Here is a 16,977-nt window from a genome sequence, read left to right as displayed (position 1 = left end):
CTATTTGTATCCCCTAGAAACTTTGTCCCCTAGTCTTTGTACTTTTTGAAAGAATAAACAACTGATCTGTGTTTACCCATTTTCCTTTGAATGTACCTGGAAAAGTTTTTGAGTTTTTTTCTTCTTTTCCAATTCTGCCTTTGTCTTCCTTTCAATGCTTTGCATCTAACTTGCCAGTGCTTATGCCTAGAACCAGCCTGTCTCTTGTGCCCTCTGCATCCCTATGCCCTCCAGACCTAGAGGTGGCAGGCTCTGTATCCCTATGCCCTCCAGACCTAGAGGTGGCAGGCTCTGCATTCCCTATGCCCTCCAGTCCTAAAGATGACAGGCTCTGTATCCCTATGCCCTCCAGACCTAGAGGTGGCAGGCTCTGCATCCCTATGCCCTCCAGACCTAGAAGTGGCAGGCTCTGCCTCCCTATGCCCTCCAGACCTAGAGGTGACAGGCTCTGCCTCCCTATGCCCTCCAGACCTAGAGGTGACAGGCTCTGCATCCCTATGCCCTCCAGACCTAGAGGTGGCAGGCTCTGCATCCCTATGCCCTCCAGACCTAGAGGTGGCAGGCTCTGTATCCTTCTGCACATCTTCTTGAGCTATCCAGTCCTAAAGATGACAAGCTCTGTATCCGTGAGCCCTCCAGTCCTAGAAGTGACAGGCTCTGTATTCTCTGTGAAATCCAGTTTTAGAGGTGACAGGCTCTGGCTCTGTGTCCGACCCCTGAGCCCGCCAGTCCTAAAGGTTACTCCCTCTGTATCTTTGTGCCTGGCCCCGTGCCCTTCAGGCCTAGAGATGATGGGCTCTGTACCCCTGTGAACATCCCCTGCACCTGCCACTCCTAGGGCTGACCGACTCTGTAACTATCCCATGAGCCACAGCAAAATAAGCAGTAAGAGATGGTGCAGTTAGTCAGAGCTGTTAGCGTGAAGTGGTGCACTTTATTAATTCAGATTCTCAGTTCTCTGTTGTGTACCAGAATTTGTGCCTTGTACTGCAGCGCGCCCTCTCGCGGAGGCCTCCTGTCAGAAACAGACAATGGTGCTTGGCTAAGGAATGTGTGGGGTTGTGTTTAGTTGTAGCAGGTTCTCCTTTTTACTTTCTCAAGATGGCGGAAAGAGAATGGCAAAGGTCACATAGATTGGAGCGGCCGTTATTTGTGCTTTCAGGATCTGAAAAGCACAAAGGAAAACAAAGCGGTATGTCACAGTGCTCCATGTAACCAAGCTTGACCAACTGTCCCCTCACTGCAATGGCTATCTCTGTCTTGTTAAAGGACCATCATACGGGATAGTCACAGCTGATTTGCAAACAGCTTTTAATTTTCTGTCCATTCTTGTATAGGTAATGGTCCATTTTGCATTTAATGCAATTTGAAAATAGGGCAAAAGAGCAATACTGTGCAGTTAAAGTCAGATATGCAAAGGCAATAAGGGAACTATTAACAAATGCTTGGTTGAAATGATTCCCCCGAGGCAGAATATTTTATGAATCAAGGACCCATGTTAGGGACAAGGAAAGGGGCAGATTATAAGATAAGACAAGTTTATTGAAATTATTTTAATTGCATTAAAAAAAAAAGACAAAATGCAAAAGTGACTCTCTCTATGTAAATGGACTAATGAATATACATGGAGGACAAACTGAAAGCTGTTGACAAATCAGCTGTTAATGCCCAGTGATTGCATATTCATCAAGCTTCCTTCCATTGTAGTAAGCCCCCTCTGAAGATACAGTGATCCATGTGCCTTTCATCGCAGAGCAGAGCCTGCAGTCCTTATGCAGAGAAGGGATGTGTGTGAGACACTGTCTCCCTCTCGTGGAAGACTGTATTCTGCAGTAATGCAGCACGCTCCCTTTTGTCCTCTAAGGACAAGCAGGATGGTAGTCCTCACGTGTGGATGACATTATCCGATGGAGCCCGGCACAGAAAACTTTTGTCAAAGTTTCTAGAAGCTTTGACCAGCACACTGAGCATGCCCAGCCTGCTGCTATCTGCACGGCCACACGAGGTCCCCCTTCAGTCTCTTCTTTTCCGCGGTGCAGTTGCCTCACGGTTTGTGGAGCTCTTCCTTTTTTTTCTTATTTTTCTCCACAGTATCAGGTTTTTCCTGGTTGTCCTTGGGTCCCCCTTCGCGGTCAGTGCCTCCTCGGTGTGGTAGGTTATTGCCTTTTTTCCAGCTTTGCGGTTGATCCCCAACTCCTCGGCTCACGGTGACTGCTCGTCATTGACCGCACGCCGGGTGTTTTTTTCATAGCACCCAGTTTTCGTCGGTACCCCCAATGTCCGCGGACCATGTCTATCACGAATCCGCATGAGGTTTGCATCCTCTGCTTGGGGGCCTCGCACGACATCCATGGGTGTCGTCTGTGTTACCAAACTTTTCGGGGTCCCAAAGTCTGCTCCTTCAATGCCTGCGTCGGCTCCATTGACGCCGAGATGATGCAGGGAGTCTCTCGACATACTTCCCCTCGCTGTTCCTATCGCCAGTACTTCTAAGGATCACGGGAATGGTGATAGATCCTCGGTGATTAAACTGCTCTCTTGGTCATCGCGATCCTCTGCTTCCTCAGCACCGGGGAAAGACTGGGCTGAGCACCGAGGAAGATCCCACAAGCATCGCCACTGGTCGCCGTCGACACACGGCTCCAGTCCCAGTGCAGCATTGGCGGCTGCCAAGCGGCCACCAAAGCGACACCAGCTATTGGAGGCCCCATCCTCCGATGCCCCCGGTAGCCCTAGGCATTCCCCACCGATATCGGTGCCAGGCACTGTGCCACCTCGGAGACCCAAGGAAGAGCCGGTGACTCCTCATCCCCCTCCATCAGTCCTGGTCACTACGGACTTTCAGGAGGAGTTGGACCGCAGGGTGCAGTCCAAGCAGTCCACAGTGCTCAAAGCGATCCAAAACATTGAGCTGCTGGTGTCACTGCCCCCATACCAGTGCCCAAGCCTCCGCCATCGATGCTAACAACCCTGCTAGAGCGTCTGGACGTCCTCTTGGGCACACTTCTGATGCAGCTGGTGTCCAAGGGGCTCTCGGTTCCCCAACGGCCACCAATGCCCTCCTACGGGGCGATCCCAGTTCTCGGGTCCTCTGAGGAGGAAGATGTGGCCAGTACCATATTCCCCAGGCCACAGTTCACCGAACCTTTTTCAGGCTCTTGCGGCTTCCGATCCCCTCAATCCCAGGGGAACTGTCTGTTCCCACGGTGCCCTCGAGGCCTCCAAAACTGTCAGAGCCCAGGACTGATACCCCTCACAGATGACCCCCTCTCGGAGCCCTCTCCACTGGAGGAACAGCGCAGGTCACCCCAGAGGACTTGTCTTTTGCAGGGTTTGTCAGGGCCATTGCTGAAGCCATCCCCTTTCAGCTGCTTACAGAAGAGGACGTGTGACATAAGATGCTGGAAGTACTCCAGTTCGTCGACGCTCCTAAGGAGATTGTGGTGGTTCTGATCCACAACATCTTCAAGGAGCTCCTTCTCCAAATGTGGGAACACCCAATTTCTATCTCCCCCGTCAACAGACATACTGATGGCACCTATTTGATGCAACAAGCTGTGGGGTTTGAGAAAAGGCACCTCCTCCACCAGTCGGTGGTCGTGGAGTCCGCTCTAACAAAGGACTAATGCTTCCGTACCTATGCCTCCGCCTCCCCCCCCCCCCCCCCCCCGGGGTGAGAGCACAGTGAGCTTGATACTTTGGGCAGGAAGGTTTTCCAAGGCGCCATGTTGGTGGCCAGTATTGCCGCCTATCAGCTATACATGACCCAGTACAACAGGAAACTCTGAAAATGGGTCCAGGACTTCGCAGAGGGCCTGCCTCAACAACAGCAAGAGGCACTCTTGGCCATTGACTTACTGGGTCTAGAGGCTGGCAAGCATGAGGTGCATTCCACCTACGATGTCTTCGAGACAGCGGCCCGCATAGCCTTGGTGGGCATTGGCTCAGAGCCTCTGACCTCCACCCGGAGGTCCAAGAAAGGCTAACCGACCTCCCCTGCACAGGTGAAAACCTCTTCGGGGATAAAGTCCAGAATGTGGTAGCACAATTTAAGGACCATCATGACACCCTTCAACAGCTTTTCGCTAGCACCTCTGACGCCCCACCTCGGCCAGGAAGTCCCCCAGGCCAGGATCTCAAAAGCCTTTTTACAGGAGAGGAAATATCCTCCGGCCTCCAAGGCTCGCACACCTCCAGGGGCCGCCCTCGCCAACAGCGAGTGCCTAGACCCCAGCCGGCGCCCCAGCAAGCCCTGGCCATGGGCTTTTGACTGGCGGTGAGGGAGGGGAAATCAATTGACCATACCCCTGAAGCTGGATCCCCCACAATAGGAGGCAGGCTCCTTGGCTTCACCCATCGCTGGGAAGAGATCACGTCGGACGGCTGGGTCCTTACTGTCATCCTTCAGGGGTACCGTCTAAACTTCAGTCTGCTCCCAGAGGCCTCTCCCATGTCCATCGTGGGGTTCGTCCGTCTAGCAGGTTGTACTTCAGATGGAACTCGCTCCCCTCCTTGTAGCGGGCGCAGTAGAACCAGTCCCTCACCATTAGTAGAGCCGAGGGTTCTATTCGAGATATTTCCTCATTCCGAAAAGGAATGGTGGCTTATACCCCATCCTATAAGCTTTACAAGGAACATTTTATGTTTTGAAGTTTAAATGTTCCTTGTAAAGCTTTTACGCTGCTTTTCCTGTTCCTTGTAAACCGATATGATGTTCCCAATGAATGTCGGTCTAGAAAAGCCCTAAATAAATAATAAATAAATAAATCCTCAACCTCAGGACGTTGAAAAAGTTTCTCGCAAGAGAAAAGTTCAAGATGGTCTCTCTCTGGGCATGCTGATTCCACTCCTCAGAAGAGGAGACTGGCTCTGCTCCCTCAATCTCAAAGAGGCTTACTCTCACATAGCCATTTTCCCCAGTCACCGAAAGTACCTCCGCTTTGTGGTGGGGAAGGCCCATTACCATTACAGGGTACTGCCCTTCGGGCTGGCTTCAGCCCCCTGCATTTTCACCAAATGCCTAGCGATCTTGGCCGCCTCGCTCAGTTGGTGCATGTCTTCCCATACCTAGACGACTGATTGGTCAAGAGTGATTCATGCGCAGGGGCCTTGAGTGCGCTGACCCTGACTGTGCAGACACTACAGACTTTAGGATTTGTTATCAACTACCCCAAGTCTCATCTCTGTCCGTCTACCTAGCTGGACTTTATAGGAGTCAGAGTGTTTTATATTGATTAATTTTCAAAATGTGTTATATTGTAATATAATATAGGTTTTTATATAATTGTGTACACCGTTAAGATTGTTTCAGATTGATGGTATATAAAACAAATAAATAAATAAATACGGTGCAGGCAAAAGTATGTTTGCTCAGGGATCGGGCTCATGCCCTTGCCTCGCTGGTCACTCTTGTCCGGAACAGCCAGCAGTTATCCGCTTGCCTTCTGCTCCATCCGTTAGGCCATATGGCGGCCTCCATCCATGTGACCCCTCTCGCCCACCTGTGCATGCAGAGCGCTCAAGGGAGCTTGTGGTCCCAATGGCGACAGGCCTCCCAAGACCTCAAGGCTCACGTCGCAGTCACAGATCCTTTCTGCAAGTGTCTCTTCCCTGGTGGGAAGATCTCTCCAACTTGGAAAGGGGACTTTCCTTCCAAGTTGCTCCACCTCAGGTGATCCTCACCACCGATATTACGATTCTGCCCATGGCTAGGCCGCGAGCAGTCTCTCACCTTCAGCCAGCCAGCCCCCAATGCTGTCTTCATGGCCTGGAACCGCCGTCATCATCCTGCCTCCGATGCGGCAGGAGCCGCCGACGCCTTCTCTCCATCCCGCAGCCTGGAGGCCACAGACACCATCCCCACGTGGCCCGGAGGCCGCCCTGAAGCGTCCCTCTTTGCAGTTGGTGTGGCCGACATCCTCCTTCTTTGGCGCTAGCGGGATTGCTGCCTCCACCTTCTGTGGCCAGGAGGCTGCCCCTGAGCTTCTCTTCGCAGCCCGGAGGCCACCACCGGTGTTCTTCAGTGGCTGGAGCCACCCCCAGCTTCTCTTCAGTGGCAGGAGCCGCATCTGATGCTTCGGGCCTGCTTTCTCCTTCCTGCTTCCAGCATGGCTGCTGTCCCTAGTCCTGCCTCCTTAGGCGTGGGGCCGCACCTCTCTTCTCATGTTTTAAAGGGCCAGTCCTCCTGGCTCCCTCTCATGATGTCATCTTGAGTGTTCCTCTTCAGCCCTACGAAAAGGCTCAGCCTTCAGTTCCTTGTCGCCTTTGCAAAGAGTCAGTTCTGGAGTTGGACTGCTCCTGGATCCTTCGTTCCAGCTCTTCGGTCCAGGAGTCTCAGACGATGTCCTCCTCCACTTTTTCAAGGCACTCTGTTCTTTGTGGGAATTCCTTTGTCTTCCTTTGTGGTTCCTGATCCTTCGTCTCATCTTTGTTCCATGTTTGGTCTCTTGCCGGATCCTAGTCCTTGTCTTTAGACGTCTTCGTCGTTCGGCTCTCCTGATATCTTCACCTTCACATCTTCCTGAAGTCCTCATCTTCTGATGTCCTGTCCTTCCTGAAGTCAGTCATCCTGTTGTTCTGCCTCTCAGAACCTCCTTGCTGCTCTTGGTTGGATGACCTGGGGGTCTGAGGTCCAGATGTCTCAGATGTCTTGTTCTCCAGTTCACTTGACACCTCCTTGATGCTCTTGACTGAGTGCCCTGGGGGGTTAAAGTCCAGATGTCCTGACGTGCCAGACCTCTTTGTGTCAAGTTGTCTTCATCCTCAGAATCATTTTGTCTTCGGTCCTTTTCGCCGTCAAGTATTCAGAACCATTGGGCTCCTTCGTCAAGGAAGCCTTCTGACTCTTTGGTGCCCTTGCCAGGGTAGCCTCCTTCTCGGATGTTGTGGTTCCAGAGCTACCTCCTAGTGGGCCGTCCTCGCTTCATCTTTGGCTGACCTTCTGATTCGTCTTCTGTGTTGGGTCGGAAGCCGCCACTTCCCTTGGTTGACCACGCCAATCACGCCGGGTCCTCGAAGCCTCAGTTTAGGATGGGTGCTGCTATGCGTCATGGCCGGATACCTTCATACTGAGTTTTAACTCATCTTTCCACTCAGCAAGTGTCTTCATCAATGTCCTTGATGTTCTTCTCTTCAGCCTTGCCTCATCCTTATCCTGTATCATCTGACCTTGTCTTCAAGTCCTCGTCTGATCCTTGTCTTCAAGTATCGACTGATCGTCTTCAGTGTTCAAGTCTCATCTTGTTCCAGTTACATCATCTGCCTTCAACCTCTGTCCGTCCTGGCACATTTGCCGTTCCCAAAAGGCAGGTCCAAAAGGGCTATCGAGTGGTCGGAGGGCTACCCCAGAGACCAGCATTGCGTTGTTGGGTCTCTATTGATGCGTCAGGTTCAGCGGAGGTCTGAGTCCCTGGTCTTCAGCCTGTCCGCCTGTGCCAGGATACGTCTCACCTGCCTCGGCGCTTCCACGGAACTCCTCTCTGCAGTTGCATCATGGTCCAAGGGCACACCACTGTCCCCGAAAGCGGAATCGCTCCCTAGCAATCCCGCAACAACCAATTCCTCTCTTCAGGGCTGGGGAACCCATGTGAATGGTATGAACATGCAGGGTCTCTGGACCACGTCCGAAGCCCACTGTCAAAATTCCTGGAACTTTGAGCGATCTGTTATGCTTTGTGGGCGTTCAGAGACCAGTTGTTTTATTTATTTATTTAAATAAATAAGTTGTCGTACAAGGAAGTCCTGATTCAAATGGACAACCAAGTAGCGATTGTGGTACATCAACAAACAGGGCAACACGGGCTCATTCTTGCTCTGTCTGGAGGCGATCCACCTGTGGACCTGGGCCCTGTCACAGGGGATGTCCCTGCGAGAATACGTACCTGCCAGGGCATCTGAACGTACTGGCAGACCGCTTAAGCCGTTCCTTCCAACCTCACGAATGGTCCCTCAACCCGGAGGTAGCAGCCGAGCTGTTTGGCCAGTGGGGTATGCTGGATGTGGACCTTTTTGCCTCCCCTCACAACCACAAAGTGAGAAAATTCTGCTCACTGCTGTTGGGGGGTGGGGGGGGCAGGTATCCGACCTGCGATGCCATATCCCTCCACTGGGGGAGAGGCCTGCTATATGTGTACCTTCCTCTACCTCTCCTCTTGAAGACATTGCTGAAGCTTCAACAGGACAGAGGCACCATGTCCTTGTGGCGCCCTTTTTGGCCCTGACAGATATAGTTCTTGTTTCTGGAGGACCTGTTGGTGCGGGCCCCCATTCGGCTGGGGATGGTGCCTGATCTCATCGCGCAGAATCAGGGTGCCCTGCGCCATCCAAAACTCCAAGCATTGGCTCTGATGACTTGGATGTTGAGCACATAGTCCTTCAGCCCTTGGCTCTCTCGGACTGACTCCCAGGTACTGGTGGCATCTCAGAAGCCTTCCACCAGGAAGTCCTACAGCTTAAAGTGGAAAAGATTTTCCATCTAGTGTGTGGGGCATGACTTGGATCCATTCTCATATACCCTCCCCCAGCTGTTGGACTACCTGTGGCATCTTTCCGAGTCCGGACTTCAAACCAGCTTGGTTAGGGTTCACCTTAGCGCTGTAAAGGTTATCATCGGGGTGTCGCTGGCACGCCCGTTTTGGTGCAGCCTTTAGTAGGCCGTTTCATACGGGGCTTCCTCCAGCTGAAGCCCCCTCTTTGGCCTCCTATTGCGTCCTGGAAGCTCAACATTGTCCTGGCACAGCTCATGCAGCCTCTCTTTGAGCCACTGCAATCCTGTGATCTGAAGTTCCTCACCTAGAAAATTATATTCCTGCTGGCGATTACTTCGGCTCATAGAGTCAGTGAGCTTCAGGCCCTGGTTACGTATCTGCCATACACGAGGTTCTTCCATGGTCATGTGGTCTTGCGTATGCACCCTAAGTTTCTGTCCGAGGTTGTGACTGATTTCCACCTCAAACAGTCCATCGCTTTACCCACCTTCTTTCCGAGGCCTCATTCCCACCCTGGGGAATGGGCTCTTCAGACCTCGAACTGCAAGAGGGCCTTGGCTTTCTATTTAGATTGCACAGCCAGTCATAGGCTCACTCAGCTCTTTGTGTCCTTTGATACCAACAGACTGGGAGCGGCAGTGGGTAAACAGACCTGGTCTAACTGCTGGCAGACTGTAACGTCTTCTTATATGCGCAGGCAGGCCTTCTGCTAGCCGGCAGACTATGGCGGGCTATGGCGACGTTGGTGGCTCATTTGCATGCAATCCCTGTCGTCAAAATTTGCCAAGCCGCAACCTTGAGTTCTCTTCACGCCTTTGCGGCTCATTACTGCTTGGACAAAGATGAGCGTCAGGACAGTACCTTCAGTCAATCTGTCCTGTGCAACCTGTTCCAGACCTGAACCCAACTCTTCCTGTTCATGCCTCTTATGGGAACTAGACAGTCCCCTACCGACCCCAGCACCGCAGTTGTTGTTGTGCCCGTTGGCACTTTAGTCGCTGTTGGTCTCTCCTGTTAACAGGGACAGCCTGGAGCTTGGTACTCACCCACATGTGAGGACTACCATCCTGCTTGTCCTAGGAGAAAGTGCAGTTGCTTACCTGTAACAGGTGTTCTAAGACCGCAGGAGGGTAGACCTCAGGAATCCTGCCCGCCTCCCCACAGAGTTGGGTTCTCCTTCCGGTTTGTTGTTTTATTTTTTGCTCGTATTTTTATCTATGTTACAAGACTGAAGGGGGACCTCGCGTGGACACGTGGATAGCAGTAGGCCGAGCATGCTCAGTGTGCTGGTCAAAGCTTCTAGAAACTTTGAGAAAAGCTTTCCATGCCGGGCTCCATTGGATGATGTCACCCACATGTGAGGACTAACATCTTGCTGTCCTAGGAGAATACCTGTTACAGGTAAGCGACTGCACTTTCCATCGAGGTAAGTATTTTCCATTGATGGGCACTGCTGGTACCTGGAACATCACATGGTCCCGCAGCTACAAGGCTGAAAGAAGCCCGGATGTACATGGAACCCCGATCGTCTTGGCAGATCTCTGCAGAGTAATCCAGGGGAAGGGGAAAAAGAGAACGCTCCAAATATAGCAATGAGCTCAGAAGCGCTGTGTCTGTGCTTTCCTCCCAGCATGGAACGGGATTCTTACCCCCACCACTCTTTTTTTTTCCTCTAAAACTTGTCCAATTTACATCTCATTTTGTGCTGTAGCAATGACTACTTCTGTCGACCAAATATTCTGTAGTATCACCCCCTCAGGATAAAGAAATTATCCTTCAAAGATAGTAAAAGTGGTTACTCCTTGATCATAAAAGGTGCCTTTAGTAAAACAATGGTCTGGGAGATCCCTGTGCAGACCTTCCATCTTTTTGTATAGTGTCATCTTTGATTGGGCCTATCTTGAGGATCAGATGTCAGTTTTGTTTTATGTACTGTGTACGTTTTTATTATAACCTGCCTAGGATAGTGTGGGATAGAAATATTTTAAATATATAAATATGGCTGTGCTTCCTTGTTTAGGGCCTGTGTACTAATAAATGCACTATCGTTGGCACTTTGTATGTATACTGGCGCTGTAAAGGTGACATAAAAGTGAGCGCACCCTTCATACCCATGCCCTGCATAGATTTTGGGTCTCTCTCTCTTTGCTGCACTCTCCAGGGGATCCTTCTTGTGAGCCCTCAGAACCATAGCAGAAGAGACTGAAAGGATGCAGACTGAGCACAAAGTGTGTGTGTGTGTGTGACAAAAGCCACAGCTTAGGGGGGACATAGACCCTGACTGTTACTCCGAGAATCTCAGGAGCTGAAAGGTTGCCGATGATCCCTTACTGCGTGGCCAGGGACTGAAGGGAACAAGTCCTGGGAGGAAGAGAGCTGGCAGGTGGGAGTACATAGAGAGCAGCGGGTGAATGAGCACAACAGCAACCTGAGCTCCAGGGAAGCGTCTGCAAGCTCCTGGCCCCATAAGGGAAGGAAACAGCAAAGCAAGATGTTTCCACGCATGCCCTCATCCCTTGCACCTCCAAATTAAAATAAGTAAAGACATAAGGGCAGACCTTGCTTTTGCAGGTTCTGCTTGTAACTCCAAAGTTTTGTGTTATAAGGCCAGTGTTATACTCCTGCCACGTCCCATCTTCTTGCACTAACACTTGGATTTCATATGAGACTTCCCGCTCTCGTCGTAGATTGCAACAGCTTCGGTTATTGGTGCAACATGACAAATTTGGACCTGTCGGATTCAGCCTCTGAAAAGCCAGAACACACCAGTCAGTTATGAATCTCAGAAAGGCCAAAGAGAGGCAAAGAGATGCAAAATACACTCACAGTACAGCAGAGAGCAAGGAGTGGGAAAAGCACACAGTCAGGCTTAGTACAGGCAGAGAGCGATGTGAGGGGATAACACAGTCACAGTACAGGCAGAGAGTGATAAATAAGAATAACAGTGTTAGACAGAACGAGGAGCAGAAACAACACACAATGACACAGTACAGGCAGAGAGCGATGTGAGGGAATAACACAGTCACAGTACAGGCAGAGAGTGATAAATAAGAATAACAGTGTTAGAACAGACAGAACGATGAGCAGAAACAACACACAATGACACTTAATACAGGCAGAAAGCGATGTGAGGGAATAACAGTCACAGTACAGGCAGAGAGTGATAAATAAGAATAAGAGTGTTAGAACAGACAGAACGATGAGCAGAAACAACACACAATGACACTTAGTACAGGCAGAGAGTGATGTGAGGGAATAACACAGTCACAGTACAGGCAGAGAGAGATAAATAAGAATAACAGTGTTAGAATGAGGAGCAGAAACAACACACAATGACACAGTACAGGCAGAGAGCAATGTGAGGGAATAACACAGTCACAGTACAGGCAGAGAGTGATAAATAAGAATAACAGTGTTAGAACAGACAGAACGAGGAGCAGAAACAATACACAATGACACTTAGTACAGGCAGAGAGCGATGTGAGGGAATAACACAGTACAGGCAGAGAGTGATAAATAAGAATAACAGTGTTAGAACAGACAGAACGAGGAGCAGAAACAACACACAATGACAATACAGGCAGAGAGCAATGTGAGGGAATAACACAGTCACAGTACAGGCAGAGAGTGATAAATAAGAATAACAGTGTTAGAACAGACAGAACAATGAGCAGAAACAACACACAATGACACAATACAGGCAGAGAGCGATGTGAGGGAATAACACAGTCACAGTACAGGCAGAGAGTGATAAATAAGAATAACAGTGTTAGAACAGACAGAACGATGAGCAGAAACAACACACAATGACACTTAGTACAGGCAGAGAGCGATGTGAGGGAATAACACAGTCACAGTACAGGCAGAGAGTGATAAATAAGAGTAACACTGTTGGAACAGACAGAACGATGAGCAGAAACAACACACAATGACACTTAATACAGGCAGAGAGCGATGTGAGGGAATAACACAGTCACAGTACAGGCAGAGAGTGATAAATAAGAATAACAGTGTTAGAACAGACAGAACGAGGAGCAGAAACAACACACAATGACACTTAGTACAGGCAGAGAGCGATGTGAGGGAATAACACAGTCACAGTACAGGCAGAGAGTGATAAATAAGAATAACAGTGTTAGAACAGACAGAACGATGAGCAGAAACAACACACAATGACACTTAGTACAGGCAGAAAGCAATGAGCAGGATGGCTAATCCCACTAATCCTTTCTATAGCCTCACTAGATGTACACAACGCTGTACAGATCCAAATAAGAGACAGTTCCTGCTTTGTGGAGTCGCAGTCTAATTAAGACAAAAGAAAGGTACTATAGAAAATATCATTAAAATCAATAAGGTTTGAGATTTAAAAGCAGCCTCGTGTCGCTGGGGTTTTAGGCGTGTTCCCTGTACGTACCTGGATCAGTCCAGACAGTGGGTTATGTCCCCAATCCAGCAGATGGAGTCAGCACAAGCTTTGAGGGGGCGTATCCATATATACTACTACCCCCTCTGCAGGAGTTCAGTATCTTCTGACTCCAGCAGATGCGAGTAGGGTATCCTGGGATTCTCCCATTGCTATAGGTTTTTCCCTGTGTTTTTCTTTCTGATTTTCGCTTTGGCTTCTGCCTACTTGTCTTGTTTTGGATCAAGTTGTTGTATTTAAAAAAAAAAAAAAAAAAAAAGTTTCTCTTTTAGAGAGCTGTTTTTCTCTTACCCTCTGTGTCCTCTCTCTTGCCTGTGCTGCGTTTTGGACGGGGTAAGTTTTGGATTTGCTGTGTTTCTCTTCCTTTGCAGCTCTCCAACCTCCGGTGCCTCGCGGATGCCGGTGGAGCCGGCCTCCCCTCGCTGAATTTCTTGCCGGCGGCCATTTTGCAGCTCCTTAGGGGCTGCTGTGGCAGGCAGGAAGGACGGTTTCGGCGGGTTGTGCGGCCAGGAGGGCCCCCCCGCGGCACTTGGAGCTTCATCCGGCGGGCAGTGCAGGCCGACCGGGCCCCCCCGCGGCGCCGTTTTTCAGGCAGGGAGCACGTTTTCGGCGGGTTGTGCGGCCAGGAGGGCCCCCCCGCGGCACTTGGAGATTCATCCGGCGGGCAGTGCAGGCCGACCGGGCCCCCCCGCGGTGCCGTTTTTCGCTCTCTCGTGGCCCCCCCGAGGCTCAAGGCTTAATTGAGGCTGTTTTTCGATGACGTTTCTGCTGCCACGCGCTTCCGATGCCGCGGCCGTCGCGCTGCTCAGCCTGCGGGGACACTCGGTGCCTTCCCGGGAGGAGGGCACCTCGCAGTCCCTCGCCGATTTTGCCTTCCTTTCCAGTTTGCCCGGGCAGCGTAGGCCGGCCCCTCCCCCATTCCTGGCGGGAACGGCGGCCATCTTACACACACAGCGCCCTGAGGGAACTCAGGGAGCGCTGGAGGATAGGGATGCGGTTACGGCTTCCCACCGACCCTGGTACCGGAACCGGGTCCGCCGGGGCAGGGTACCACGGCCTCTCCTTCGTCCGGGGCCCCCTCGGGCAGGCCGGGGTTTTCCCCGGAATTTATTCTGCGGCATATTTGCAGGGGCTGGACGCACCTGCGGGGCCTCCCCCGGCTACGGCTCCTCGGATGGCGACTGCTTCTCAGGCCCCCCCCGTCTTGGCGGGCGTGGGGGCCCCCACCCCCGTCCGGGCGCGACCTCCCCCCCGGGGCCGGGGGGAGCGGTGCCAGGCCCGGCGGCTTCTGACCCTGATGTTGCGGCCATGGACCAGGCGGACTCCACGCCGGAAGGGAATGACCCGCGCCCGCTTCGCCTCTTCCGGACGGAAGAGCTAGACGACCTTATCCCGCTGATTATCCAGGAGCTGGATCTGGGTCCGCCGCCGGATCCGCCCGCGCCTGTAGCGCCTGCGGTTGTCACCTCGTCAAAGAAGGGGGATCCGGTCCTGGCGGCTCCTCGGCCGAGGGCCCGGGCTTTCCCATCCTCGACCGGCCCATGGAAAAGTTGTATCCACTGCCGGAAGTTTCCTGGATCTAGGCACTAAAGGTGGACTCCGCGGTGTCGGCGGTCACGAAGAGGACGACGATCCCAGTGACGGGAGGCGCGGCCCTGCGGGATACGCACGATCGCAAGTTGGAAGTTTTACTCAAAAGGGTCTTCGAGGTCTCCACGCTGGGTATGCAAGCAGTGATGTGCAGTTCCCTTGCCCAGCGGGCAAGCCTCCTCTGGGTGCAGCAACTCCTCACCTCCCAGGCCCTTCCTCCCGAGGAGGCCGCCCCGGCGGATAGGCTGGAAGCAGCGGTGTCGTACGGGGTAGATGCCTCGTACGACCTGTTTCGGGTGCTGGCACGATCCATGGCTTCGGTGGTAGCGGCCAGATGTTTGCTGTGGCTTCGCAACTGGGCGGCGGATACGTCCTCCAAGTCAAGTCGAGGCTCCCTGCCTGTCAGGGGTAAGTCCCTCTTTGGGGAGGATTTGGATCAGATCATCAAGTCCCTGGGGGGAAAGGCGGTTCATCGTCTGCCAGAGGACAGATACCGGTCTTCTAGGACGTTTTTTCTTCGTCCCGGACCAGAGCCAGGGCTCAACGACGCTACAGGAACTACAGTCCGGCGGCCTCCAGGCCCTCCGCCCCCAGGTCTCAGCCCTGGTCGCGCTCCTTTCGCGGGCGCCGGCCCGCCCGCTCCAGCCCCGGGACGGGACCTCCCTTTCCCAAGTCCTCGCAATGATGTCAGGCTCGCCCACTCCGCCGTTCCCAGACTTGGGGGTCGGCTGGCGTTGTTCGACAAGGAGTGGGCGCACATCGCCTCATACCAGTGGGTCCTGGACACCATAGGACGCGGCTACGCTTTGGAGTTTGTCCGCGCTCCGCAGGGACGGTTCATCTTCTCCCCCTGCGGATCGGGTCCCAAGCGATGGGCGGTGCAGTTAAGGCTGGACAGGCGTCAGGAGATAGGCGCTATTGCGCCCGTGCCCTTCTGAGAGGTGGACTTGGGCCATTATTCAATTTACTTTGTGGTGCCAAAGAAGGACGGTTCCTACCGGCCCATCCTGGATCTCAGGGAGGCCAACAAGTCCCTCCGGGTGGTCCGGTTCCGCATGGAAACACTGCGGTCTGTGATCGCGGCGGTGCACCGGGGGGAGTTCCTAGCCTCCTTGGATCTGACGGAGGGCTACCTGCACATTCCCGTCCACCGGGAACATCAGCGTACTCTCAGGGTCAAGATTCTGGACCAGCATTTCCAATTCATAGCCCTCCCGTTCGGGTTGGCGACGGCTCCGCGCACTTTTGCCAGGATCACGGTAGGGGTGGCGGCTGCCCTTCGGAAGGAAGGCATTCTAGTCCATCCTTATCTGGACGATTGGCTCGTTCGAGCGAAGTCTTTCCGCCACGGACAGGCAGCGGTGGCCAGGGTAGTACAGTTCCTGCAGTCCCTGGAATGGGTGGTGAATTTTCTCCATGAGCTCCCTCGTGCCCTCGCAGCGCTTGGACTTTTGGGGGCGACCTTCGACACCCGTCTCAGCTCCTGGGGGTGATGGGCTCCACCATCGACATGGTCCCTTGGGCGTTTGCGCGCCTCCTACCTCTACAGAGAGCTCTTCTCTCCTGTTGCAAACCGCTCTCGCAGGACTACCAGGTGATTCCCCCTCTGCCGCAAGCGGCCAGGAACAGTCTGAGCTGGTGGTTGGATCCGGCGAATCTGGCTCGCGGCGTGTCCCTCGATCTCCCAAATTGGGTGGTAGATACCACCGACGCCAGTCTCGGCGGCTGGGGAACCGTGTGCGACCGCAGCTCCACGCAGGGGACGTGGTCCGAGGTGGAGTCGAAATGGTCCATCAATCGTCTGGAGACCAGAGCGGTCAGACTGGCTCTACGACACTTCCTGCCACTTCCTCGGCACCGGGAGGCCAGGATATTATCCGACAACGCAACCACCGTGGCCTATATCAACCGACGAGGAGGCACTCGCAGCCCGCAGGTCGCGCTCGAGGCAGCGATGTTGATGCTGTGGCCAGAGCGGCTTCTGGTCCGCCTGGCGGCCTCGCACATCGCAAGGGTAGACAACGTCCAGGCGGATTTCCTCGGTCGTCAACTACTGGATCCCGGGGAATGGTCACTATCCGATGATGCGATGCAACTGCTTGTCCATCGGTGGGGGACCCCCCACCTGGATCTGATGGGGTCCACGCAAAACGCCAAGGCTCCCAATTTCTTCAGTCGCCGCAGAGAGCGAGGTGCGGAGGGAGTCGATGCCCTAGTGCTCCCGGGGCCGCCCCATCTCCTTCTCTACGCATTCCCATCGTGGCCACTGGTGGGCAGAACACTCCGCAGAATAGAGGCTCTTCAGGGGGCTGTGGTTTTCGTCGCACCAGAATGGCCCAGGCGTCCCTGGGTTGCGGACCTGCTACAGCTGGTCCTCGATGGACCCATACGACTAGGACGTTTCTCCCGCCTCTTGCATCAGGGTCCAGTATTTTTCGAGCAGGCAGAATCCTTCTGCCTGGCGGCTTGGCTTTT

General features: G+C 53.1%; 1 protein-coding gene across 1 annotated transcript in view; it reads right to left on the bottom strand.

The window, feature by feature from the left end:
• Window positions 1-381: 381 nt before the first annotated feature.
• The window catches only part of LOC115096048 (BTB/POZ domain-containing protein 16-like), a 68,319-nt gene continuing 51,723 nt past the window's right edge, over window positions 382-16,977 (bottom strand). The window contains exons 5-6 of the mRNA XM_029610564.1: window positions 11,045-11,233; window positions 382-1,165 (exon numbers count right to left, since the gene is read on the bottom strand). Of these exons, the coding sequence (XP_029466424.1) occupies window positions 1,097-1,165; window positions 11,045-11,233 (258 nt within the window). The 3' untranslated portion in view covers window positions 382-1,096. The remainder of the gene's footprint in view (window positions 1,166-11,044; window positions 11,234-16,977) is intronic.

The sequence above is a fragment of the Rhinatrema bivittatum genome, chromosome 7 (genome assembly GCF_901001135.1).
Source record: "Rhinatrema bivittatum chromosome 7, aRhiBiv1.1, whole genome shotgun sequence".
Taxonomy (NCBI): domain Eukaryota; kingdom Metazoa; phylum Chordata; class Amphibia; order Gymnophiona; family Rhinatrematidae; genus Rhinatrema; species Rhinatrema bivittatum.
This window is presented reverse-complemented; position numbering and strand designations above follow the sequence as displayed.